Consider the following 27,213-nt stretch of genomic DNA (forward strand, 5'->3'; position numbering starts at 1 on the left):
GAGAAAGAACGCTTGAGGGTCACTGGGTCGGTGCCCTTCCCCTCCGCCCTTCCCTTTGGATCCAGGCTTCTATAGTTTGTTTATTATTGGCTGCCCCTGGGCACGGCGCTGACAGTCCCTTTCAGGGGACTTCCATGGTGCTGTCACTTTGGAGACGGAAGCTGGAAGTACTCGTCACCTTTGACAATCCAGCCTCCAGTTTTGCTGAATTGGGGTTAAATTCCCACTGATTCCAGTAGTGCAGGGTTGCTAGTGAGTTGGAGGGGAGAGCAGGATTTAAACGAACAGTGCTGGCTGCCCATTTCAGCCTGGTTGGCGTGGAAGTGCTGGGTCTGTCGGTGCAGATCAGGGAATCTGGAATCTATGCCAAGCTGCCGGGGTTTTCAGAGAGTTTGTTTGGTTCATGCTAGTGTGATGGACTGGGAACAGCTCTGTAATAAAGCGTGGGTTTGACATGTTCTGTCTGTCATTGCGGTGTTTACTACATGCATAGAGCGAGTGAATTCAATAGCAGGTTCAGCAGAAAATGCAGGCAGGTAGCCCAGATAACATCATCTTTGCAAACACCCGTGTCATTCGTCTTGATGCCCTGGTGCAACCATGTGGGGAGCTCGCCAAACTGGTTTTGGGTCCCCAGGCCAAGCGTGGGAGCTCTGGCTGGATTTGAAGAGGCCACAAGGATTTGTGGGGCGGAAGCAGGTTGTTGGGGAACAGACTGATGCCCTGTGGTCAGGGCCTGGGGTAGGATATCCTTGCTCTTATGTCTTGCTTTGTTCCTGTTGTTGAGATTCAATGATACTTGGGTTTGAGGCTCGGGGTTACAGTATTTACCACTGGTCACAGACTCCTGTAAGGAGCAACCACAGGTGCGCAGGCCTGCTGGGTAAGCACGGTGGACCCACAGGGCGTGATAACGTGCAACATGGCCTCAGAGTGGGAGATGCACTCTGCAACTTTTTCACTAAGAGGGTGCAACTTTTTCACTAAGAGGGTGGTGAAACACTGGAATGCGTTACCTAGGGAGGTGGTAGAATCTCCTTCCTTAGAGGTTTTTAAGGTCAGGCTTGACAAAGCCCTGGCTGGGATGATTTAACTGGGAATTGGTCCTGCTTTGAGCAGGGGGTTGGACTAGATGACCTTCTGGGGTCCCTTCCAACCCTGATATTCTATGATTCTATGATTCTATGCAGGACTCCACTGAGGGGCACAGAAGCATGAAGCCTCTGACTGTGTGTGGGGTGGACTCAGAGAGACCAGGGAAGGGGTCAGAGGTGCAGCTAGCCCGGTAACCATGATGTCAACAGTAGGCCTGGCACCACACAAGCACAGTATGGAGAGAGAGTCCCTGGCCTCAAGAGCTTGCCACTTGAGGCAGGTGTGATGTTATCTGATTAAAATATGACCATGCAAATCAGCCTGTAACGATCCACTCCCACTCTCAGCCGGGGGCCCCTTGTGACTTGCCATTTCTAGAGCTCACAAGAAAATAAGACCCAAGATTCTCTCAAGTACCTAGTGATTTTTGGGTGCCTCATTTGAGATGCCTTTAAAGGGGACTGGCTATCCAAGGGGGGTACTAAGCACTTTCTGGAAATCAGGCCCTTTTAAGGTGTCTCATGTTGGGCACCCGAAATGATTAGTCCCTTGAGAAAACCTTATATACACTGGCATGGTGAATCTGCTTGTCTTGCTGTGTATTTCCTAGTCGCTACCATGCACGGACACCGAACAGCTCCCCTCTTTGTTCTGTATTCAAGAAAAACTCCCACTTGTTCAGTGTGTGCTCTTGAATGTGGCTTTGCCTTTGATTCTTTAGCAAATGTATTTTTCCACTCTGTAGGTTTCCATTAGTAAATGTACTTTGGCCCCATGTCAGGCTGATATTCAGTAACTGGGCCTTTGCACACTTTTTGTGCACCTGTTTTCATGCACGCTGCTGTACGTGCATTTGCAAATTGGGAATTTGGGGAGGCCAGGCAGGCATCAGTCCAGGCTTCTGCAAACCCATTTCCTTTGCAGGCTCGGGAGTGTTGGTGTGCAATCCACAGAAACAAAGCATTTTTCTCTCTCTCTAATGACTGGTCTGTGTTAGTCCTTTTGCTCAAACAGGGAAGGCTGATGCTGTTAGCTCTGAAGGATCTGGGTTCAAATCCTGTTGTCAACTAAGCATGGTCAATTACACATGCAACTTCAAGGGAAAGCAAAATCAAATAGAAATGTTTTCATTTATTTAATTTCTTAGTCCAATAATATTTTAAACCGTCTCCCTCCAGCACTGGCTACAAACAAAACGACTACCACAGGACATGGCTACAAACAAAATGAAACTGCTGAGTCTTGTTTCACTCTCCAGTGCACAAAGAAAACTGCCTCTGATAAGTAAATTGTCCAGTGCAGTTCCACTCTGAAAAGCGACCTGGGGAAAAGGTATCAGGGGAATCCACATTGACTGGACCAGATCGTCACCTCGTGTCTGTTGGCACAGTGCAGTGGGAATCACTGGCGCTACGCTGGTTTTTTGCACCAGCTGAAAATCTGGTTCATTACGTCTCTGTGACTCCACATCAGACGTGTTTAGTTTACAAGTGAAGCCATGCTTTGTGATAGGGTTTAAATCGCCAGGCCTGGAAGATGTGAACGCCGAGCTGTGCTCTCTCTAGCATGTAGGTAGCAAAGATTCTGCAAGCCAGATGCTCTGTTACTCCCGTGCAGACCACACAACCACACAAAATATGGGCTGGGCGCCTCACCATGACAAGTGCTGTCACGGCCCTACCCGAAAGAGCGTGCTAACGAAATTAAACATTGCCGGTGAGGATCAAAGACAGGCACGTGAGTGCCCAAGTGAGACGGAAGTGGCACTCCCTAGCGGTTAGGACGTTAGATCAGGGCTTGGAAGACCTATACCTATATCATACCAATATTAGATAATACCAAGGATACAGTGGCAGTCAGACCACATGGTTACTGGGTCAGGCATGTGCCCATGGTGACAATTCAGTTCTTTGTTCCCTGTCCTCCCCTTCTCATAGGGTTAGCCACAGATGTGAGTTTTCAGCAGGGATCTGAATGACACAAAGGAGGTGGCTTGACCTAAAGGCTTCGTTGAAAGCCTTCCAGTCATAAGGGGGTGGTGTGGAAGTGGGTATGGTGATCCCTACATGAGGCCAAGATGTAGGGTAATGAGGCTGGCTTGCTTGGGGAAGGGAGGAAAGACTCCATGGAAGACCAGGTGGGAGCTGGAGGGAGGGGCCACGTGACATAGGGCAAGGACAGGAAGAGTGAAGCTGAGTGCCATACAACAGGGAGCCAATGCAGTGACTCCTCATTGACGGGACGTATGCCACAGTCTATGTGACGCACAAGGAAGCAGCAGCATTATGGATTGTCTGGAGAGGCAGTCAGCCAGGTATCAATGACCCGAAAGAGGGAGCTGTGGCTGTGGATGAGCGATTTGGCCGTCAGGACAGGGAGGAAGAGGCAGAGTTTAGCAGTGTGGAAATCAGTGACCTGATTTGTGAGTGGGCCAGGAGAGGAAGGAGTTGACGATAACACTGAGGTGCTGAGCCTGGGTGGCAGGTAGGACACCGGCATGTTCAACTGGGAGGGAGGCTGGAGGAAGTGGAGAAGGCATGGGAGGAAAGCTGATGAGCTTGGCTTGAGCCACGTTGAACTTGAGATGATGATGAGCTAGGTGAGGAGAGGTAGGGACAGAGGGATCTGGAGGCGAGAGGTATATTTGAGGGTCAGCACAAAAGTGCAAGCAGGTGAGGTCACCCACGGGTAGGGAACAGATGGGGGCTGAGAACCAAGACCTCTGGGATTACTGCAGCACGGGGGAAGAGGAGGAGGAGGAGCCGCTGAAAGGATGAAAGGCTTAACACACGGGAGCCTCCCATCCACCCCCATCGTGCCCTCTAAAGTCCCCTGGAGCAGATCTTCAGCTGCGCTTCATGACCATAGCCCTACTGACTTCAGTGGCGCTGTGGCCAATTTGCACTAGCTGAGGCTCTGGCCCTCTGGCTTTAGAAATGTTCCCTTGCAACAGTCTGCTCTTGAATCTCTCCTGACTTGCAAAGTAGCCTCCTCTTCCCATGGATCCAGCTTGATGCAAACTGCCGCCTCTCCCCTCCCAAGCCAGCGCAGTCTGGCTCCCTGTGCTCCAGGAGAGAGAGTTCTAGCCTTGTCCTCTTTCACCCCTCTTGATGTTAGTGCTCCATGCCTGTTACTTCAGCTGCGCGAATTAGTGAAATCTGGTGTTTCCAGTGAGGGAGTCCAGATGCCTAGATTGGGTGGTTGGTTACAGTTTTCATATCATTGCCTGCCACAGTAAAGCTACCTGTGCAGTGGTCAGTAGTAAGACTGCTTAGGGCTTGTATTGTTCATCTCCGAGTGCTGCATGGAGATGAATGCCCCCCAGCGATAGGTAAGGAAGCAGCATGACAGATATTTTACAGATGAGAGACCTGAGGAAGGCAGGTTGAGGGCCTTACAGAGGCTCCAACGGTGATGTGTATCGGAGCTGGGGCTGGGAGTTCCTGGATCCCCGTTTCCTGTGCTTGGATCACATTGGATCCTCTGAGGGGAGGGAAGAAGAGTTGGGGAACCCCTCAAAACCAAGGTGTAGTAATGCAGGGCTGCCACGAGCATGTCTGTTGGCCAAAGTTGTCACAGCCCATCAGCCCGCTTGTGGCCCAGCCACCACGGGAGGCTGACGGCGCTACACCGAGCGGGTTATGCTCACTGATCAGAGGGTGGCGTGGGTGATAGCTAGGGCTGCTGATTTGGCAGAAATCACAGCGCCCGCATGGAAAATTCAGTCAGAGTCACGGGGTCTGTGACTGCTCTGCAGGTTTGATAAAAAATACCCTGACAGAGGAGGAGGGACTGACTGCTTCAGCAGTGCCCTCTTCCCCAGCAACCTTAATCCCAGCCCCATGCTGAGGGGAGAGGTGGCCCCAGAGTGGAGAGGGCTGGATTGTGAGCCTGTCCCGCACTCACTCAAGGCATGGGCAGCAGCAGCTCCTGTGTTCCCCCCGGCTTGGGTCCAGCTCCCCACTCTGGGTGTTGCGACCCTAGGCCCTTCATGGTAGGGGGCAGCTGGGCCAAACTTGAGATGGGCTGCGACCCTGAGTGCCAAGTCACAGTGCCTGGAGTGGGGAGCCGGCAGGACCCCTTCAGGACAGGAGCTGCAGAAGCCACTGCTGTGGGGTGAGTCATGCAAAAAGGTCACAACCAAATGGGAAAATCTCACTATATGTGACTCTCTTCCCCACCGTGACATACTTGCAGACCTAATGATATCTCTGGTGTCCCTCAGCACCAGACACGCAGGTCTCTATTCCACTGGGTTTACAGAGCTGCTTGTCCTACCCATCATGGTGATATCATCACAGATGTTGGGCTGAAGTTTTATTCATATACCAGGCTGCACCTAACTCCTGTTGATTTCAGTGGGAGCTAGGCACCTAAATACCTTTGAAGATTTGGGCCTTCTCTATCTGAGACATCTTAATAACTTTCCCAACCCTGCAGAAGGAGTTAAAGGCAGGGTTAGAACTTGGGATGCTCCCAGTACCTAAGAGCTGTTTCCAGCTACATTAGTGAAATCTGGTGTTTCCAGTGAGGGAGTCCAGATGCCTAGATTGGGTGATTGGTTACAGATTCTGTCCACGCCCGTGCAAATGTATCATGTTTCCAGGATTTTCATGATCCTTTCAAGGTTAGATCGAACTGGCATCAGGAAAGGCCTGCTCAGCAAGTTTGACATAATCCAGGGGCAGGGGATGAATATACAGATCAAGAGTTAAGAACAAAAATTATATGGTATTTTTTTCTTTTATAAGGCACAGTGTGAAAAAAATATATCTTTCTCTAACCACAAATGTTCATTGGACATCCCATCAGTGCAGACAGAGTCACCTAGGCTGCTTCGGGAACAAATTTCTCCTGGAAGGAGAAAGTAATTTACTGTCAGAGGTGATTCCTTGGTTGAATCCCTCAGTCCTGACTGTTCCTTGGTACATATTCATAGGGCACCAGTTGCCATGCTGTCTGTTTGCTAATGAGGAGCCCATTGTTTTCTACTGAGTGCAGCGAGTGATGGTTTGATCTGATTGTGCGTATAATAATTTTTTCCCCTTTTATTTTTATATTGTTCTGTCAAAACCTGATTGCAGATTCTTTTCTGTTGTATCCAGCGCTCCCTGAGGCAAACTGGCCATAGACCCTGCTGTGTGGTTCTTGTTTGGAAAAACAGAATACAAATTCTTCTTAATCTAAAGAGAAAAAGAGGAATAGATTTGTGGTCTGGGGTTGCCGTTGGCCGCTATTGGCCATTTGATCTGTTAGAATCCATGTGATCGCTTACCGGATAAATAATTATAGTTCCTTTATCTACACAGAAATATGTTATAAAGAAATGTTCTGTAGTGACATGGAAGTGGTCAAACTCAGTGTGAGCTTATGTTTTAACTAGAGCTAGTCAGAAAATCATTTGGGGTGTTTTTCAGTGAAAATATGAAAGCTGAAAAATTTTCAATTTGGAATTGCTTCTGCAGTACCTAGTGATTTCCTTCCCCTCTCTAGGCTGAGCTGCCTGGTCTGACTGCATTTCCCAGGATGTAACTCAGTGCACCCTTTTAGAGAGAAGAGGTGGTGCATCATGGGAGTCCCCAGTTGTGGTGTATCATGGGAGATCTAGTCCAGCTAGGGAGCCTGGCAAATCGAGGAAAATGGGGCCATGAAACAAACAAACTACAATACCCATGAGTGACTAGCAACATATCCAAATAAAAATATTTTGGATGTTGGCTGCATTATTTAGGTTTTCAGGCTTCGATTTATTTCAAATGTATTTTTCTGGTGGAAAGCAGACACTTTGCACAAAAAATACTTAGTTTGGTCGAAAACCTAATTTTCCATCAAAAAATGGTTTGGTCAAAAATTTTCAACCAGCTCTAGTTTTCACTTAAAAATGGCAGAGAGCATCCTTGGAGGTGAGTGAAACAGTAAAGCAAGGTATTGCTGAGCCCAGATCTCAAACGCGCTCGAGCGTCTTTCTGGGCAGCACAGAATGCTGGGAAAGCTGCTCCAGTTTTCATCCTGTGCCAGAACACCTCTTGCGGATGGTCCCTTGTCACTGGACTTACCGGGGATTTGTGAGGCGTCCATGCAAACAAAGTCAGGGTCTGAGCCTGACTTTCTGAGCACCCCGCAGCTACCCCGGGACGCTGATGAGAGCTCTGAGGGCTCTAACCTTCCCGGGATCAGGACCACTTCTGCATTTCAGGTCCCGGAACTGTGCCCCGTGACTATAATAAACACAAATGTCCCTTGGCTGAAGGATGTCCAGAGGGGCACACATTCTGTGATGCAATGAGACTGGCCAGGAGGAGTGAGGGCCTGTGGCTGTGAGCTTATCTCCTCCATTTTCAGGTGCTGGCAAGCTACAGTTATGCCGCTGCTCTTTCTTGTGGCTCGTTTCATAACACATGCTGGCGGCGGCTCTTTCTTTCTGCAGATGGCTTTAATAATTCCCTCCCGCCTCTCCGGGTTGAATGTATTCAACCCTTCCCTCCTACCCAATATTTAACGTATAACATCGGTCCCCAGCAGAACAGAGTTATTAGGGCTCCTGGGAATAGCGCTGCAGATCTGGGCAAGTCATAAAGTTTTGATGGTGAAGTCAAGTCAGGCCAAGGGGGGAAAACTGGCCCAGCTCCCTCCAAATAAATTGCCAGCAAAGCTCTTAGCTCCAATGCAGGAGGCATAATGAGCTCAGAGGTCGCTAACTGCCAGTGAGAGATGCCAAAAAACTGCTTGCCCCGGCTCTTCCTTGCTTTGCCTTTTATTCATAGAATATCAGGGTTGGAAGGGACCTCAGGAGGTATCTAGTCCAACCCCTGCTCAAAGCAGGACCCATCCCCAACTAAATCATCCACATTTTTTTCTTTTTGCCCCAGATCCCTAAATGGCCCCCTCAAGGATTGAACTCCTTGAGCAGGCTAGTGCTCAAACCACTGAGCTATCCCTCCTCCCCCGCCCCCCATAGACTCAAGCCAACACCAAGCACTGGGCTCAGACCCTGATTTAGTTTGGTCTGTCCTGCACCTACTGGCAAAACCTGCCTGTTTCAATTCGTTTGAAGCTAGTTGGGCTTGAGTTGGTGGCACTGGATTGGGAGTGCCCCAGGACGAGGGAGGGTGAGTCGACAATAAAAATAGCAGCACTGGTATTTTGGGATGAATTAAGCGGAGCTGCACCGGTTGTATCTCCTAACAATAAATAAGTTAAAAGTAGCTTCTCCCCTCCCATTGTTTCCATGACCTGTATGGGTCCTGGAGATTGGAATCCAGTGTCTCTCCAGGTCATGGTGTGGGGAGGATTTGTGGATTGATCTTAACACTGCCCCAGTCCATGATGTACTTGCTCTGTGGGTAGAGAGCTCTTTGGTCTCTGGGGCTATCAATCCAGGCACTGATTTTTTGTTGGTATTGCCAGAGGCTGGCGAAGTCCATTGCATAGAACACAGGTATATTCTCTCACCTGTGAAAGTGACGGGAGGGTGCTCCAGCCAGCTTCCACCGCTTCACCAGGGTTGTTGCTTCTCTCGAGTCAGTTGTTTGGTTTATGGACCGGATGGAGGTTCCCTTCTGCCAGGGTCACCGTGTTCCTGCCAAACTGAAAGACGAATCAAAAGCAGGAGACGGAGGCATAACAAGATCAGTGGCCAGAAAATGAAGTCAGTAAATGCCAAACTAGAAACAGGACCCATGATTTTTTAACGGTGAGTGTCATTACCCGTTGGAACAGGTTATCGGATTGTCCCTCACGTGGGTGTATTCCAAATGGAGTGCAATGTCACAGAGACCATGAAAGCATCTGATATTAATAACGAGCAAATCTGTTGCTGAAAAGCAAAGCTTAGGTCAGTGGCAGGACGCAGCTAAGACGTGCGTTGTCATCGCTGATTCTGGGATTGATTAGAGCTGCCTGGTGGGATAAAATACGAGCGGGGGTTGCGGATTTCACGTGTGCAGAATGAATTTGTTACGAGGAACAAGGCAGCACCGAGATGGCTGCAACTGTGGAGGTCGACTTATATCGGCATCACTTGCTTGTTAGTTTCATCCTCACTCAACAGGAGGTTGGCTTATATGTGGGGTGAGTTTTACACAGGTCCATTCAGTAAGGTAGGGTCCCCCTCCACAACTCACATAGCATTCCAAGTGTTTCCCTGGCAAGCAGTCTGCATTCTAGATTCTAGTGAATTCCTGTTTTAGTAATGACACAGCGCCTTGCACACGCACAGTGCTATCCAAATAACGATCCTTTTTTAAAAAAAAATACAGTTTATCATCATAGATAGATCCACAGATCTCACCGTGGGTCTGCAGCCTGGTTGCAGCTTTGCGGGCAAAAACCAGAGCTGTCAGGCACTGTCAGTGAGACCTGTCGCTCTCCTAAAGAGCCTGCCCGTCTGCTTCTGCCTTCATAAGCTGCAGTGGGGTGGATGATGGATGCCACCCTGGCCCTTTCCCTGCTCCCCCACAGGGCCCTCGGGTCTTTCTTTAAATCCACCGCAATATTTTCAAAACAATTTCTTAGTGCGGTTGGGCTCGGATTGTTTTTAGTTTCTGGGAGATTTAATCAGACTCAGGTATTTTGCTTCCGTCGGTAAGAGCCTGCTGCTTCACGCTTCTGGCACTTCTTCCACGCCCGAAGCCGCTAAAGGAAAACGGGCAAGAAAAGCTTTGTTCTTCTCCACTAACTGAGAGTACTGGTCTGCCGCATGGACATCCCCTAGGTCTTCTTTGTACGGGTCAGAGTGGAGCCAAGCAGACGTGGAATGGGTCGGCCTGTCCTGTCCCCGCTTGCTGGCCTTCACGCTCGAGCTGCTCAAGAGATGATTTTTATTCCCACCAAAAATGTTGATGAAAAAGTTCGAGTCGTGGAGTTTAAGGCCAGAAGGGACCCCCAGTTCTTCTAGCCTGACCTCCTGTAGATCACAGGCCACCACTGCCACCCAGCACCCGCACACTGAACCCAACAACCAGAATGAGACCCAAGTGTTATAGCCCACAGAAGGCTATTATGTGCCACAGGAAGGACTGAAGTGCCTGAGGCCCCCGCAGTGGCAGGGGAATCCTTAAATGAGATGTACCCAGATAATCCTGGCAGGCGACACGCACCCACACGCTGCAAAAGTGTTTCATTGAAAACCCGACAATTTTTCTGCCCCAAAATCGGAATTTTTCAGGTTTGTGTTTTTTTTTTCAGTCAACACTCCCTCCCCCCGCCCAAATTCGCACTGAAATGTCTGTTTTGACCAAAAAGCCATTTCTTTTGTAACCCCCTTCCTGCTCCAAACATTTCAAATGAAACCTCTGCTTCAAATGTTCTTCTGTCAAATACGGGAGACAGTGCTGTCTAGTGGATAGACACTGGCCTAGAGGGAGAGGGGTGTTTCTATTCCCAACTCTTAAACTGCACTGCAGTGTGATCTTGGGCTGTTTCCCCCCGACCCGTTACCTGTCCTAACTATTTATGTCGTGCTCTGTTTGGGGCAGAGACTGTGTCTTATTACGTGCTTCGCAGAGCACCAAGCAGGAGTACTTCTAGGCATTACTGTAATGCAAATGAGTAGTAAAGGGCCTCAGAGCAGGCCCACCCAGAACAACTGTCCTTTTATTGGCATATGAGAGGGTCTCGCACTCTGCAGTAGGCAGCGCTGGTTGTCAGTAGCAGATTTGAAGGTGATAAGGAAAAGGCATAATGAGATTCTTTGGCTGGAAGCTGAAGCTTCAGACTAGAAATAAGGTGCAGATTTTTAACAGAAAAAAATCTCTTCACAAAATGGGGAAGAGATGGCCAGCCCTCTGTGGAGATAGAGGTGGTTAGGGACTATTTAGAAAAGCTGGACGTGCACAAGTCCATGGGGCCGGACGAGTTGCACCGAGAGTGCTGAAGGAATTGGCGGCTGTGATTGCAGAGCCATTGGCCATTATCTTTGAAAACTCGTGGCGAACCGGGGAAGTCCCGGATGACTGGAAAAAGGCTAATGTAGTGCCAATCTTTAACAAAGGGAAGAAGGAGGATCCTGGGAACTACAGGCCAGTCAGCCTCACCTCAGTCCCTGGAAAAATCATGGAGCAGGTCCTCAAAGAATCAATCCTGAAGCACTTGCATGAGAGGAAAGTGATCAGGAACAGCCAGCATGTATTCACCAAGGGAAGGTCATGCCTGACTAATCTAATCGCCTTTTATGATGAGATTACTGGTTCTGTGGATGAAGGGAAAGCAGTGGACATGTTATTCCTTGACTTTAGCAAAGCTTTTGACACGGTCTCCCACAGTATTCTTATCAGCAAGCTAAGGAAGTATGGGCTGGATGAATACACTGTAAGGTGGGTAGAAAGCTGGCTCCATGTCTAGTTGGCAGCCGGTATCAAGTGGAGTACCCCAAGGGTCGGTTCTGGGGCCGGTTTTGTTCAATATCTTCATAAATGATCTGGAGGATGGTGTGGATTGCACTCTCAGCAAATTTGCGGATGATACTAAACTGGGAGGAGTGGTAGATACGCTGGAGGGGAGGGATAGGATACAGAAGGACCTAGACAAATTGGAGGATTGGGCCAAAAGAAATCTGATGAGGTTCAATAAGGATAAGTGCAGGGTCCTGCACTTAGGACGGAAGAACCCAATGCACAGCTACAGACTAGGGACCGAATGGCTAGGCAGCAGTTCTGTGGAAAAGGACCTAGGGGTGACAGTGGACGAGAAGCTGGATATGAGTCAGCAGTGTGCCCTTGTTGCCAAGAAGGCCAATGGCATTTTGGGATGTATAAGTAGGGGCATAGCGTGCAGATCGAGGGACGTGATCGTTCCCCTCTATTCGACATTGGTGAGGCCTCATCTGGAGTACTGTGTCCAGTTTTGGGCCCCACACTTCAAGAAGGATGTGGATAAATTGGAGAGAGTCCAGCGAAGGGCAACAAAAATGATTAGGGGTCTGGAACACATGAGTTATGAGGAGAGGCTGAGGGAGCTGGGATTGTTTAGCCTGCAGAAGAGAAGAATGAGGGGGGATTTGATAGCTGCTTTCAACTACCTGAAAGGGGGTTCCAAAGAGGATGGCTCTAGACTGTTCTCAATGGTAGCAGATGACAGAACGAGGAGTAATGGTCTCAAGTTGCAGTGGGGGAGGTTTAGATTGGATATTAGGAAAAACTTTTTCACTAAGAGGGTGGTGAAACACTGGAATGCGTTACCTAGGGAGGTGGTAGAATCTCCTTCCTTAGAGGTTTTTAAGGTCAGGCTTGACAAAGCCCTGGCTGGGATGATTTAACTGGGAATTGGTCCTGCTTCGAGCAGGGGGTTGGACGAGATGACCTTCTGGGGTCCCTTCCAACCCTGATATTCTATGATTCTATGAACAGCGAGGGAAATGAACCATTACATAAGAATAGGAGCATAAGAATGGCCAATATGGGTCAGACCCATCGTTCATCTAGCCCAGGATCCTGTCTTGCGACAGTGGCCAATGCCAGGTGCCCCAGAGGGAATGAACAGAACAGGTAATCATCAAGTGATCCATCCCCTGTCATCTGGCAGTCAGAGGTTTAGGGACATCCAGAGCATGGGGTTGCGAACCTGAACATCTTGACTAATGGCCATTGATAGATCTATCCTCCGTGAACTTATCTAGTTCTTTTTTGAACCCAGTTACACTTTTGGCCTTTACAACATCCCCCGGCAACGAGTTCCACAGGTTGACAGTGTGTGGTGTGAAGAAATACTTCTTTCTGTTTGTTTTAAACCTGTTGCCTGTTAATTTCATTCAGTGACCCCTGGTTTGTGTGTTATGTGAAGGGGTAAATAACACTTCCTTAATCACTTTCTCTCCACCAGTCATGATTTTTCCTCTGTTTTTTTTCTGCGCCTCCCCTTTCTTTCTTTTCCTTCCCCGTATATCCTCCCAAGTCCATCGTTAGCCCAGTGATCACCATTGAGTTGCTCACAATCCCCCAGCAGAAAGTGTTCAATTGCTCATAGCTGAGCCTGCAGCCTTCTTCATGCTGCAGCAAGGTCAGGGACCAGGGCGCTACAGTTAGTGCCCTGTCTCGGCCTCTGACAGCCTCTTTTATTTGGCTGCTTAGCCAGGGTGGCATGTTTGGCTCCCTTACTGGTTTTGTTGATTTGGTTTGAGCCTCTATTTTGGTGTATTTAAAGTTTCCATGCAGCTCGCAGGCATTTCACTCTTGTAACTGTTCCTTTTAATTTCCGTTTATCTGGCTTCCTCATTTTAATGGAGTTCCCCTTTTTGAAGTTAAATTCGACTGTGCTGGGTTTCTTTGGTATTTTCCCTCCTACAAGGATGCTAAATGTAATTACATCGTGTTCACCTTTACCGAGCAGTTCAGTATCTTGGACCAGATCCCGTGCGCCACTTAGGACTAAATCAAGAATTGCCTCTCCCCTTGTGAGTTCAAGGACTCGGAGCTGCAAGAAGCAGTCACTCATGGTGTCTAGAAACTTTATCTCTGCATGCCATCCTGAGGTGACACGTACCCAGTCAGTATAGGGATAGCTGAAATCCCCCATTATTATGGAGTTTTCTGTTTTTGTAGCATCTTTAATCACCCTGAGCATTTCACAGTCACCATCGCCATCCTGGTCAGGTGGTCAGAAGTATATTCCTGCTGCTACACTCTTATTATTCAAGCATGGAATTTCTATCCATAAAGATTCTATGGTACAGTTTGGTTCATTTGGGATTTTTGCTATATTTTACTCTATGCTTTCTTTCATATATAGTGCCATTCCCCCACCAGATCGATCTACCCTGCCATTCCTGTATATTTATTTTGTATCCTGATATTTCTGTGTCCCATTGATTCTCATTATTCCACCAAGTTTCTGTGATGCCTGTTATATCTATATGCTCATGTAAGATCAGAAACTCAAGTTCACTCATCTGAGTATTTAGATGTCTAGCATTTGTATACAAGCACTTATAAAATGTGTCAGTATTTAGTTCTCTGCCTTCATGTGATGTAATTGAATGGGACTGTTTTTCATTTGACTGTTTCTCTTCAGTTCCCACCTTTACATTACCAATGTCTATCCTCTCCTCTTTACTAGAATACAGAGTATCCTTTTAATAAATCCTCCCCAAAGGGATGTCTCTGTCCAAACCATGTGATCCTCTGCACCTGTCAGCATTCCCTAGGGTTGCCAATTTTGATTGGGTGTATTCCCAAAGGTTTCATCATATGACACCTTCTTTAATTAAAGATTAATCTTTAATTCCTGAAGACTCCAGGGCAATCCTGGAGGATTGGCAACTGGGCTTTTTAATTTTACATGTCAGGAATCTGTTGTTTTAGTTTAGGTGGTGCCCATTGTTCCAGAGAGACTCCTCCTTTCCTAAAATGTTCTCCAGTTCCTAACAAACCTAAATCCCTCCTCCCAACACCATCATCTCTTCCACACGCTGAGACTCTGCAGTTCTGCCTAATAGGCCCTGCGTGTTTCACTGGAAGCATTTCAGAGAATGCTACTATAGAAGTCCTGGACTTTGCTCTCTTACCTAGCAGCCTAAATTTGGCCTCCAGGACCTCTCTGTCCTACTTCAGGGTTGCCAACTTTCTACTCACACCAAACTGAATACCCTTGTCCTGCCCCTCCTCCTAGGCCCCGCCCCTTCTCCAGGGCCCCGCCCTCTGCTCACTCCATGCCCCCTCCCCCCCGTCGCTCACTTTCCTGATCCTCATTCACTCGCTCATTTTCACCGGGCTGGTTCGGGGGCTGGGGTGCAGGAGGGGGTGAGGGCTCCGGCTGTGGGTGCGGACCCTGGGGTGGGACTGGAAATGACGAGTTCAAGGTGTGGGAGGGGGCTCCGGGCTGAGGCAGTAGGTTGGGATGCAGGGAGGGGTGAGAGCTCTGTTCGGGGATGCAGGCTCTGGGGTGGGGCAAGGGATGAGAGGTTTGGGGTGCAGGAGGGGGCTCCAGGCTGGGGGGGTGGAGCCAAGGGTTTTGTAGTATGGGAGGGGGCTCTGGCCTGAGGCAGTGAGTTGGGATGCGGGAGGGGGTATGGGCTCTGGGCTGGGGGTGCGGGTTCCAGGGTGGGCCCAGAAATGAGGGTTTTAGGGTGCAGAAGGATGCTCCAGGCTGGGACTGAGGGTCTTGGGGGGCAGGAGGAGGATCAGGACTGGGGCAGGGGGTTGGGGTGCGGCGGGATGAGGGCTCTGGCTGGGGGTGCGGGCTCTGGTGTGAGGCCAGGGATGAGGGGTTTGGGGTGCAGGAGGGTGTTCCGGGCTGGGACCGAGGAGTTCGGAGGGCTGGAGGGGGATCAGGGCTGTGCCACTGACAGGACTTTTAACTCCAGGGTCAGCTATGCTGACCGGAGCCGCCAGGGTCCCTTTTCAACCAGGTGTTCTGGTCGAAAACCGGACGTCTGGCAACCCTACATGTAGCATGACCACTGGATCCTCTGCAGCACTGCACATAAGTCTGTCTAGATGTCTCAAGAGGGCTGCAACCTTGGCACCCAGCAGGCAATTCACCATGCGGTTCTCCCCACCATCACAAACCCAACGACCCCATAACTATTACCTGTCTCTTCCTAATAATGGGGGTCCCTTCCCCAGGAGGGGTATCCTCAGTGCGAGGGGATACCATGACATCATCTGGAAGGAGAGTCCCAGCTGTGGGATCCTTTCCTCCACTCCAGCTTGATGTTCTTCCTCAAGACTTTTATCCTCCCAAACAAGCACAGAGGCTGTCAGTCTGGGGGTCGGACCACTCAACAGCATCCCAGAAAGTCTCCTCAGTGTACCTCTCTGTCTCCCGTAGCTCCTCCAGTTTAGCCACTCTGGTCTCCAGAGCCTGTGCTTGGTCTCTGGGGGCCATGAGTTACCTGCACCAAATGCACACACCTGCTGCCTGCCCACAAGACAGGTAATCACACATGCTGCATTTGGTGCAATAAACTGGACTGCCCCCACTCTGCTGCGGGACTTCTGCCTGCATTATTTTTACGCTGGCAGGGGTCTTTTTTGTTTGTTTGTTCTTTGTTTTTGGGGGCGATTATTGGCCTAAATTGAGAATTTGTTTGTTAGGTGTATCTGCCTCCCTCGCAGAACTCCCCTGTTTGCTGCTCCTGTTCGCTAGCCATTGGAATAACTTATCTAGGAACACCAGGGAGTCTCCATGGCTTGCAGTCTTTAAGTCAAGACTGCTCTCTCTCTAAAAGAGTTGATGTAGCTCAAACAGGGCTGGATGCAGAAATTGGGTGAGGTTCTATGGCCTGGGTGACGCAGGAGGTCAGACTAGATGATTGTCGTGGTCCTGTCTGGCCTTAGGCTGCATGAACGTATTCCTAGAGTTGCTGCTTAAATACCCTGTGCTGTGCTAGCTGTGGACAGTCGCAGGTGGCGGACGCCTAAGATGGAGGGGTTTCTCTCTCGCTGGGGGTGATTAGATCCCTGTCTTGCAGTGCCCCAGAGCTGCAAGACACATTGTAGGATCTAGGGACCTTGACCTTCAAAAGAAAAGCAAAGTACAGCTCGAGAGGGAGCAACCAATTACACTGTTCTCCAGCCTCGGGCTGCTACTAAACAGCTCCAGCCTGGCTTTAAATTTTTCCAGGTGATGCCTTGCCTTAGGCAACAAGAAATACAACAGCTTAAATCCTCCTAACCAGGGCTGATAATTAGTTAAATAATGGGAGTTGGAGTGTTGTGTCCTGTAATTGCGTAATTGCCTTTAACAGGTGTGTGGGTTTGGCAGGCAGAATGCAGCACCTTTTGAGAGACCGCTGCGGGAACTTTTGCTGCGCCCTGTTCTCTGTCCAAGAACATAGAGGAAGCTAGGCCAGCTGCTCTTCAAGTGAGCAGTAAAACCCCCACTGACTTCAATAAATCCATCCTGGGGCTGACCTAGGAGCCCTGAGTGAAAATGTTCCCAGGCAGGTGGCTAAAGAAACCAGACTTGACTCATGAGGCTGAGCAACATCGGCCGTATTTTCCATTATTTTCCATTAGCTTGAGAAGTCGCTATTGATTTGTTCCGATGGTTTGCTGACCCTGCTGGGCAGAGGAGCGGGGGACGAGGGGATGAGTTATCCCAGTTGCTTAACAGCACAGCTTTCATTCCCTGCTTACAGCTTTTTTTCTTTTGAGTCTTCATTTAATGGATGTGAAAAAGACCAACCTTTTGGTTTTGAACTCTTCACCGTGCCGGGGCCCTCTCATTCTGCAAGGTATGTACTTATGGCTAGGGGGTCAAGAAGAGAATGCCATCTTCCATAACAGTGAGAGAAACCGTGTTGGATAGAGTAGCTATGTAACTTAGCACTGAAGTGAAGGGGCGGGGGAGGGAAATGGGAAACATAGCCTAGTAAAAATTAGAAGCTAGTATACATTGTGATGTACTAGCGTTGGGTGTATGAGCAAGTGACGTTATCCTGTGGGCTCGTTGTAGACAAGGGATGTGTAACTTCTGTCTGAGGTAGCACAGTGCAGTGGTTAGGGGGCTAGACTGGGACTTGGGAGATCTGCGTTCAACTTCCTGCTTTATCACAGATTTGCTGAGTGACCTTGGGCAAGTCGCTTTGTCTTTCTATGTCTCAATTCCCCACCTCTAAATAGAGAAGGCGATTAACCATTGGCACAATTTACTAAGGGTCACGGTGGATTCTCCATCACGGGCAATTTTTAAGTCAAGATAGGATGTTTTTCTGAAAGATCTGCTCTAGGAATTTTTTTGTGGGGGGGTGGGGGCGTTCTCTGGCCTCTGGAATGCAGGAGGTAAGACCGGGTGATCACAGTGGACCCTTCTGGCCTTGGAATTGACGAAAGTGAGGATGTCATGGTTACAGGGCAAGCTGCACTTCTGGCCCCCCTGAGGGCAGCCCCTCAGGTTCTGGGCCTCTTGCCCTTTTCCTGTCCCCGGGTGGAGTTCCCCGTTCTTCCCCTCACAGACCATGATCTGGTGACACCACCTCTTCCTTTGCAGGTCCAGCTGGGTGCAGGCACCTGATTTTCTTCCTATGGAGAGCCAGTGACCTTCTTAAAACCTTGTGATTTTTATTTAACAGTAGGAACAAGCACTAGACAAAAAAAGATTTTACATTAACAAACAGCATATACACGTCTATCTTACCTAAAGGTCTACCATCCCAGAAGGACTGCCTGGCCTAGAATCTCCAGACACGCCCAGTGGGTTCCTGGGTCTGATTCTAGTTGCCGTCTGGTTTCCCCTGCACTCCCCAAGACTCTGTCTGTCCTGTTAAATCTTGCCAGCCTTCTTCGTCCTACAGGATGGGGGAGGGATAGCTCAGTGGTTTAAGCATTGGCCTGCTAAAAAACCCAGGGTTGAGAGTTCAATCCTTGAGGGGGCCATTTAGGGATCTGGGGCAAAAATTGGGGATTGGTCCTGCTTTGAGCAGGGGGTTGGACTAGATGACCTTCTGAGGTCCCTTCCAACCCTGATATTCTATGATTTAGAGAGAGAGGCTTATTCAAGTCTTGGTGAGCTTTGGCCCGTGCTGGTCCATCCAGTCAGGTAGGCTCAGTGTGGGATTGAGCTAGCATCACTGGACTAATAGTCCTTGCATTGTCCCTTTAACAGTCTTCAGTGTCAGCTGGTAGTTGTCTAGGTCATCTTCTCCATCTTCCCTCTACTCTTGGCTGAGTAAGAATTACTTAAACCCAAACACGGAAAACACCATCCTGATAGCCAGACCCAACAGGCAGCAGTAATAAATTCTCACAGGTCAGTTCCATATTCACTAGAGGGGATAATATGTTCCCTACCTTACAGGGGTGTTGTGAGCAGAAATACAGTAAATAGTGTGAGGTTCTCAGATACCCCAATGATGAGAGCTGCATAAATGCCTTAAGGGCTTTTCTATGTGGGAAAGTTTTAGCAGTTATCCAGGTATCGTTATACTGGTAATAAAACATCATCTTCAGTGTATAAAAAAAAAAAAAGTACTCTTACACCAGAATAAGTGAATGCCCACACAGGGGGTTACACCAGGATGGCTATTTCTGGTTAAATTCACACCTTAGGTTATATAGAAAAAACTTTCCCATGCAGACTGGCCATGGATGGATGGATAGATGAAGTGGGCTGTAGCTCATGAAAGCTCATGCTCAAATAAATTGGTTAGTCTCTAAGGTGCCACAAGTCCCCCTTTTCCTATTGTCACCTGTGGGCGCTCTGAAGTAATAAAGGCCCTGTAATTTTTATCCCCCAGAACTGTAGGACCAGCATTCTAGCCCCAGCTCCCCACGTGTGTGTGTTTTAGACCATCATTGTTTCTTGTCTGCAGCCTTTGGGTTTATCTCACTGTAACGTGTGTCTGTGCGTGGGTGTGTGTACGGTGCAGTACTTCGCCGCAGGATGCGGGCTGACTTGCCGTATGGAACGCTGAGCGCCGCTGAGGTTCTGATCGTGCTAAGCTCAGAGATGCTAAGTAGTAGCAGGGGAGGGAAGCAGCTGAAATCACTACAAGCCTACATGCTTGTCTGGTTCCTTTTGTGGTTTGAGGAAAGAAGCCAAAGTGACCCTCAGGACTTTTTACTATAAATTCCAGCTCTTGGGTTGAGCAGGAACACTGTGCCTGCTGCAGCCCGCGGTGATGGATGCCGAGGGCACGCTGGCTCTCTTGTGACTTTCCCCAGACTTAGTGTGAGAGGTGTGTGGTGTGTGTGCCCGGTGATGCCTTTCCCCCAGATCCCGCTTTGTCACAGCCCATGTGAAGCAGGAAGGAACATAGCACTTGCATGCTGCCACTCTTGTCGAGTAAATTCTCATCTACGCCAATGCCCCTTGGCATCGCTCTGGCAGTGTATAGGAGCCTTCAGGTGGATGTAAGCTTACTCTCCTTGTAAGGCCCCGTTTACACTGCCAGTGTGGGGCCAAGGGGACGTTCGTGTAGAGGAGAATCGCGCCCTTGGTCTTCAGAGCTGCTTCTGAAACAGATAAGGCTTGTGTGAAATGTGGTCTCCCCTCTCCATACGCCCACATAACACCCGTTAATTCCCAGCTGGAGGGGCTGTGCTCTCGCAGCTGGAAAATCACGCTGCCCCCCTGCTCAAGCGATTTAATTGGGGATTGGTCCTGCTTTGAGCAGGGGGTTGGACTAGATGACCACCGCCTGAGGTCCCTTCCAATCCTGATATTCTATGATTCTATGATTACCGAGTCGGGGGGAAAAAATTCCCGTCTGTCCATCATCAGAACCATTTATAACCTTGCTTATAAATGTACCCTTCAAGAGCTGTGTGGAAGGCCCTGCAGTGGGAGTTCTTTCAGCTGGCCACAGACCAGGAATGGCGGAATGCAGAACAAACTGCACCCACGCTGCCCTGCCAGCCAACATGCTCTCGAAAAGCCAGGGGCTTTTCACGAGCCGGGAGGGGAGTTCAGTCCTCTGGGCCCATTCAGCTCTTGGAGGCTTTGCTAAGACTGCTGACAAGGGTCGGTGCTCTGGATGACTCTTTCTGTGCAGGAAGGGTCTTGCTTACCTGGGCACTCCATATACCTGGGAACGTGGCCACATCCTGTGCTGCTCTCCAATTTTAATTCCTTTTAGCCTCCCAATGCAATTGATGCGTCACTGAGCTAGTGGCTGAAAAACTCCTAGCTCTTAGAAGAGCTCAGCAGGTGCCGTGGCGGATGATCTACTACTTGAAGTCTTGGTCGGTGCTGCCTTGTGGATAGACCATTGACCTGAGAATCAAGAGACCTGGGTTTCAATTCTTGGCTCTGCGGCTGGCTTGCTAGTGACTTTGGGCAAGTCACTTTACCTCCATCCGTCTCAGTTTCCCCATCTGTAAAAGGGGGATATTGATACTGACCTCCTTTGTGAAGGGCTTTGAGATCCACTGATGACAAGCACTGTGTCAGCGCTGAGGATTGTTACTATTTGATTTAAATCCGGATAGGAGGTCTCTCTAAAAGTAAAGCTTTAGCAGCTACTGGGCTTGATTCAGGAATTACTGGGCGAACTATGGTGGCCTGTGTTACGCAGGAGGTGAACCTAGATGATCACAAAGATCCCTTCTGGCCTTTCCACCATGAACGTGAGCCATTGGCTTGCTCTGGATCTCCTTGTGGTTTGGTTTTGTTCTCCCCTGGCATTACGGCCAACTTGCCTCAATTTTGATCTGATGGCACTTTCCCTGTGTCCGTTCATTCAGTCTCTGCTGTTCTACATAGGTTCTTATACTGCGCTCATCACTGCAGTATCTGAATGTCTTCCAGTCATGCATTAAGCGACTAACATCTGCCGCGTGTTGTTTGTTCTCTCAGCCTCTCCCCGGGGGAGAAGCGTATGCAGTTTGTGTAATTTTTTTTTTTTTTACTATCGATACCTGTTGCTCTGTGTTTTATATTACAGAAGGCCAGGTCTAAGAAATGCGCCTCGCACTGGGAGCAGAAGGTGGTGAGGTTTGTAACGGCCCTTAGTTCCTGGGGGAGTTCATTTCACAGTCTCGAACTAGCCCCTCAGAAAGCTGTCTCCTGCAGACGAGCTTTACCCTGATCATAGAGAGTTCCATTATGCCAGAGGAGCAGCGTTGTCGACCACGGTCTTCATTGTGGAGCTTTAGACAGACTTCTAGCTATCCTGGGCCCAGGCCATTGAGCGCCTTGAAGATAAGGACAGAGACTTTGAGCTTGAGTTGCTCTTCTCCCGGTGTAGAGAGCAGAGGACAGGCTGGATGGTTCATGGTAGTCTGTGTTGCAGCGTTCTGTACTAGTTGGAGTTTCCAAAGCACTGAAGTTTTCATGCCCAGGTATATCCCATTGCTCTCGACCAGCTGAGAGGTGATGGAAGGGTGAATAACTGAGGCTAGGTCACCGTCTGCTAGGATAGGACCGAGTCTCAGCACCAACCAGAAGTGATTGAAAGCATTACTCATGGATGCTGCTCTGTGAGAGCTCAGCATCAGCAAGGATTTCAGGAGTACTCCTAAACCACAGTCTGAATTGACCAATTGTGGGGATGTACTTTTAACCAAAGGAGACTGCACCGTGCTGGCAGCAGACTCTTCAGAATGCTTTCCTCTGCCCACCAGCATGACCATTGTCTTGCTCGGGTTCAGCTTCAGACAGTTGTTCTTCATCCATGAACTGACCTTGTCCGAGCACTGGGCCGTCTTGGTGGCAGTGGTGTGGTCATAGGTGGTGAAGGATGAGGTAGAGCTGTGTGCTTCTCCAAAAGCAAGAACACTGCATGAGGCACCTAGCCAGCTGTGCAATGCTGTGCTCTGCGGTGGTGAAATATTTTCTTCCTGACCCTGGTGGTCAGCCCTGAAGCATGAAATCTGATCACCTTGATCTTCTCCTGCATGCTTGTAAAAGTTGTGGGTCATAAGAATGACTTAGCCCTTCTTAAAACAAGCTAGCTGTAGTATTTGACGTGCTCTCCTGCAACAGTGAGTTCCACAGGGTGAGTAGGTGGCGCACATGTGTGTATGTTTGCTTTCCTTTATTTGTCCTAAGGCTAACGAGTAAAATTTGAAAATGTCTATGGGACTTAGGTTTCTGCATCACTTTGGAAAGTGGGACTTAGAGGCTCCTTTGGAAATTTTACCCAAAATGTTCAGATTTGGGTATTTAAAGTTCGGTTCCTAAATTCTTATTTAGACACCTGATTTTCAGAGACTCGGCTCCTCATGTGTGTGACTTAGTCCTCATCATCTCAGAAAATCAAGTGTCTGCAATAAGAATTTAGGTGCCTAACTTCAGACCACCCAGGTTAGAAATTTTTGTTAGGCTTAAAGTCACCAGTTCTTAATTGAATTGAGTATTTAGGCTGTTTCACACACACGCACCTGGGTACCAGGAAGATCAATGCCTTAGTGATACCTTGTACCTGGGGCAGGGAAAGGGTTAATCTTTCGAGCATCTGAAATCTTCATCCAGAGTTCTAGGTTACTTACACATTCTGACTAAATCTCTCCCCCACTGCCCCTCTGCCAGGACCACAAGAGCCTGGAAGGTAATTGCCGCTCACAGATACGGCTGGAATTACTTTCGCTGGGAGCCCATTGCTGCTTGCGTTTCTCAGAGCAGTTGTTAGGAGGCATCTTTAATCCACGGGTTGCAAATAAAAAGCACAACAGTTCTAATAACGGAGATTAGTTAGTGCTGCATGTTGGGGTGGGGGAGGCCAGCAATCCAGCATGCATGCCTCTCTAGTAGCTAGGCCTAGATTCTCCTGGGCACGCTCTTATCTCATGACTTTATTATGGTGGATTTTTGATCAGCTGAAACAGAGAACCAAGGGGCTAAAGCTATAAAGTGCTCTGAAGACAGCAGGCCTGACTTATGCTAAGGATGCTTTAAGCCACTCTAGTAGCATAGAGGGAGCCTTAAAGTGGTTGGAACAAGCTCTCCTGTGCAGCGAGGCTGCCTGGCTGGTATGTAGTAGCTCTCCGACAGCCTAGCTCACAGCCCCAGCATCGGAGGACTGGGCTGGTGGAAAATTTTCCATCAGAACTGTTTAGATGGAAAATTGGGTTTTCAGCTGAATTCAGTTTTTCACAGAAACTGTCTGCTTTCTACACACACACTTTTGGGGGGGTCAAAAACTCACAGACCCAAAAATTGAAATATTTTGACTGAAAGCCACAAATGGCATCATGGGGATCATAGAATCATAGAATATCAGGGTTGGAAGGGACCTCAGGAGGTCATCTAGTCCAACCCCCTGCTCAAAGCAGGACCGATCCCCAACTAAATCATCCCAGCCAGGGCTTTGTCAAGTGGGGCCTTAAAAACCTCTAAGGAAGGAGATTCCACCACCTCCCTAGGTAACGCATTCCAGTGCTTCACCGTTAGACCAGGCAGGCCGGCCTAGAGAGGAGAAATAAGAGCATGCGGTACTTGAACTACAACTCCCATGAGGCACCAGGGCAGTGTATCCAAAGTGGAATATTTCTGTTTTTCGTTAAAATATTTTGAGTTGTTGCTTTTTTGCCAAGGAGTCAAATTTTTCTGTTGAAAATGTGGGGTTTTGGAGAAAATTATTCTTTTTTTCATCAAAATTTTCTGTAGAAAAAAGCCCATTTTCTGACCAGCTCTTAACTAGGAAGCAGTTTGGAGGCGTGATCAAAGAGCACTGCCCGAGGACTATTCTGTTTTTTGTACAGCCCCGAGGCTGCTCTGCCATACGGTGGGAGCTCGGCAGGTCCCTGAGCAGCCCCACAACACAGGCAGCAGAGCAGGTTGGGAAATGGTCTTTTGTTTCTGCAAAAATTATGATGAAAATAACTCTTGTTTCGTTTTTTCGTTGAAATTTTTCTGCAAAAGAACTTTTTCCCCAAATTTTCATCAAAAAACTGGAAAATCCTAATTTTTTGGCCAAAATCTGGATTTTTTTTGTTTTGTTTTCAGATGTTTTACAGAAATATTTTGATTTTGGGGCTGAAAACTTTCAGGTTTTGTTTTGACATTTGAGAACCTGAAGAATGTTGTTGGCAATCGATACATCCCATGGAGGTTTCTGTGTTGACAACAAAGCCATTTTTCATAGGAGGGGAAAAAAAAGTTTTGAATGAAAAACGTTGACCAGCCATAATGGGGAGTGCAAAGGTAACTTAAAGTCCTCTTTACCCCCTATCTGCATTCTCTGTCCCTCCCTCAAGTGCCGCAAGAGAGCAATTGGGAATTGGGCCCATTCCTTCTGGGCATTTGGGGCATATCAGGGATGAAGATACTAGTATCTAATGTGCTATAGTGGAGATGGACCTCAATCCGAACCCAAATCCCCCGCCACCAGTCGGGGGCATTCTGATCTGTGTCTGAACCAGGCAGCTCTGGCCACGTCTCTGCAGTCATAGTCCAAGTGACTTTGCCCCTTTGCTTAGTGGCTCAGGTGCGCCTTCGTCTCCATTTCAAATGATCATTTAAGCCTGTTCAGGGCTGCGTTGGAATGGTAATGACTGAAAGTTGATGGAGTGAGGGTGGGGAGGGCGTTTCGCCATTCATGGTGGCCTAGGTTTGGTGTTCTCAATCCAGTTCCCAGGGAACAGGCATCCGTTGAGCCGCAAATTGCGTTTGTCACAAATCGTTGACAGTTTCTGCCGACGGACGAAGGGTTGAACTGGCCTGAACTCCCCTTTCACACTGTGGATGAGACTGTGTAGCCAAATTCTTGAAGAACTCATATTAACATCAACCTGGGGCTTTGTCTCCCTCTAGTGGCTGGATCTTGTAAGGAGGTTTGAGTCAGCTATTGCATTTATGGACCTGGGCTTTCAGCTCAGGTAGCAGAGCTTCGGGCTTTTGAATCCGGAGATCCCAAGTTCAGACTGCACAGATAACCAGAGCAGGGTGGGTGGGTAAGGAGATGGGGACAACCTATTCTCTCAGGTCAAAGTCCCACGGCAGCGGATCATAATAAAGCCTGACACTTGCAATGTGCTTGTCATCCAGGGATCTCAAAGCACTTTATGGAAGTGGGCAGTTATTATTGTTCCCTCTTCACAATTGTGAGGGGACAGACGGGGGAGGTGGTGGAGCCCAGGGCAATGTTACCGAGAAGTTATCAGTCACGGAGTAGAGCCAGGTGTATTTGTTATCAGTGTGGTGGTCTGATTACTAGGTTAAGCTGCCTCCCTTGGCATCTAGCTTCTGTTGTGGGAAGGGAAAGGAGGGACCATTTAAAGGAAAAGGTTTTTTCAGTCTTGAATTCTTGCATCTCCTTTCTTCTCTCTCTCTGCAGCTGATAGTTGAAAAGACAACTGACTACCCTTCCGCTGAATACTCTCTGGTGGAGGATGTAGCCCTCCACTTCACGTGTTTGATGGACAGGCTGAACGAGCAGCGCCTGTTTCAGCCGGACCTGTGCGACGTGGACGTCGTCCTAGTTCAGCAGAAGAGCATCTTCCCCGCCCACAAGGGGGTCCTTGCCGCCTACAGCCAGTTCTTCCACTCTCTCTTCACCCAGAACAAGCAGCTGCAGCGGGTAGAGCTGTCCCTGGAGGCCTTGACTTCCCAAGGCCTCCAGCAGATCCTCAACTTCATCTACACCTCCAAGCTGCTGGTGAACGCCTGCAACGTGCAGGACGTCCTGAACGCCGCCACCGTGCTGCAGATGAGCAACATCGCCGCCTCCTGCCAGGAGCTCATCAACACCAGGTCCCTCAGCCTGGCCATGGCCAGCGACATGGCCCTGCCCCCCGACGCCTGCGGCAACGCCGTCCCCCCGCAGTACTACTGCGAGATTAAGCAAGAGGTGGACTCTCCGCACCCCAAGATCTATGCCCGGGAAGGTACCGATCCCTACTCGGTGCGAGTAGAGGACAGGGTGGGTGGAGGCGCCAACCAGCACCTCCCGACTGTGGCTGCCAAGCAGTATTACAAGGAGGAGAAGGATGGTGGCCTGGCCACCATGTGTAAAATAGAGGGTGGGGAGTCGGAGGAGGATCTGGACAGCCAGGGCTCTTACAACCGGGAGCAGATCATTGTGGAGGTGAACCTCAACAACCAAACCCTCAATGTCTCCAAGGGGACGGAAGGGAAGCCCACCGCCAATGAAGCTGCCGCCGTGATCACCCGACCAGACAGGGATGGACATGACACCGAGGAGGAAGGGGAGGAGGAGAATGAGGAAGTGGGGGAGGAGGAGGAGGATGCTGAGGTGGGGGAGGAGGAAGAGGAGGAGCACAGCGAAGAGGAAGACCTGGAGGAGACCACCGAGGAGGAGGAGGAAGAGGACGACGATGAAGAGGCGTCTGAAGTGAAAAGGGAAAAATCTGGGCAGCCTCGCAGGGGGAGCAGGTTGTCCAAGGCCACCAAGTCCACCATGTCCACCAGGTCCCAGGATCTAGCCAAGGTGGTGGAGGAAGAGGAGGGCCAGCGTGGGAGGAAGAGGAAAAAGGAGCAGGATGGGCTGGGCCCGAAAGTCAAGCTGGAGGAGAAACAGCAATACCCCTGCAAGAAGTGCCCCCGCGTCTTCAACAACCGCTGGTACTTGGAGAAGCACATGAACGTCACCCACAGCCGCATGCAGATCTGCGACAAGTGCGGCAAACGCTTCCTGCTGGAGAGCGAGCTCCTGCTGCACCACCAGACGGACTGCGAGAAGAACATCCAGGTGAGCCGCCGTCATGCCCCGCCTGGCCCCAGAGTGCTGCAGAGGGGCCCGGGCACTCTGTGCCACCGCCTGGTGACATGCCAGAAGTATGC

At 49.3% G+C, this 27,213-nt stretch overlaps 1 protein-coding gene across 8 annotated transcripts in view; it reads left to right on the top strand.

Annotated features, from left to right (window-relative positions):
- ZBTB47 (zinc finger and BTB domain containing 47) overlaps positions 1-27,213 on the top strand; it is a 112,708-nt gene that overhangs the window by 40,946 nt on the left and 44,549 nt on the right. For 6 of the 8 annotated variants that reach the window (XM_073334798.1, XM_073334797.1, XM_073334799.1 and 3 more), the window contains exon 2: positions 25,748-27,121. In XM_073334798.1, coding sequence (XP_073190899.1) covers positions 25,748-27,121 — 1,374 coding nt within the window. Of the gene's footprint in view, positions 1-17,190; positions 17,267-24,585; positions 24,616-25,747; positions 27,122-27,213 lie in introns of those variants that run through there. The other 2 variants (XM_073334796.1, XM_073334793.1) reach the window with 2 other exon arrangements.

This window comes from Lepidochelys kempii, chromosome 2 (assembly GCF_965140265.1).
Source record: "Lepidochelys kempii isolate rLepKem1 chromosome 2, rLepKem1.hap2, whole genome shotgun sequence".
Taxonomy (NCBI): Eukaryota; Metazoa; Chordata; order Testudines; family Cheloniidae; genus Lepidochelys; species Lepidochelys kempii.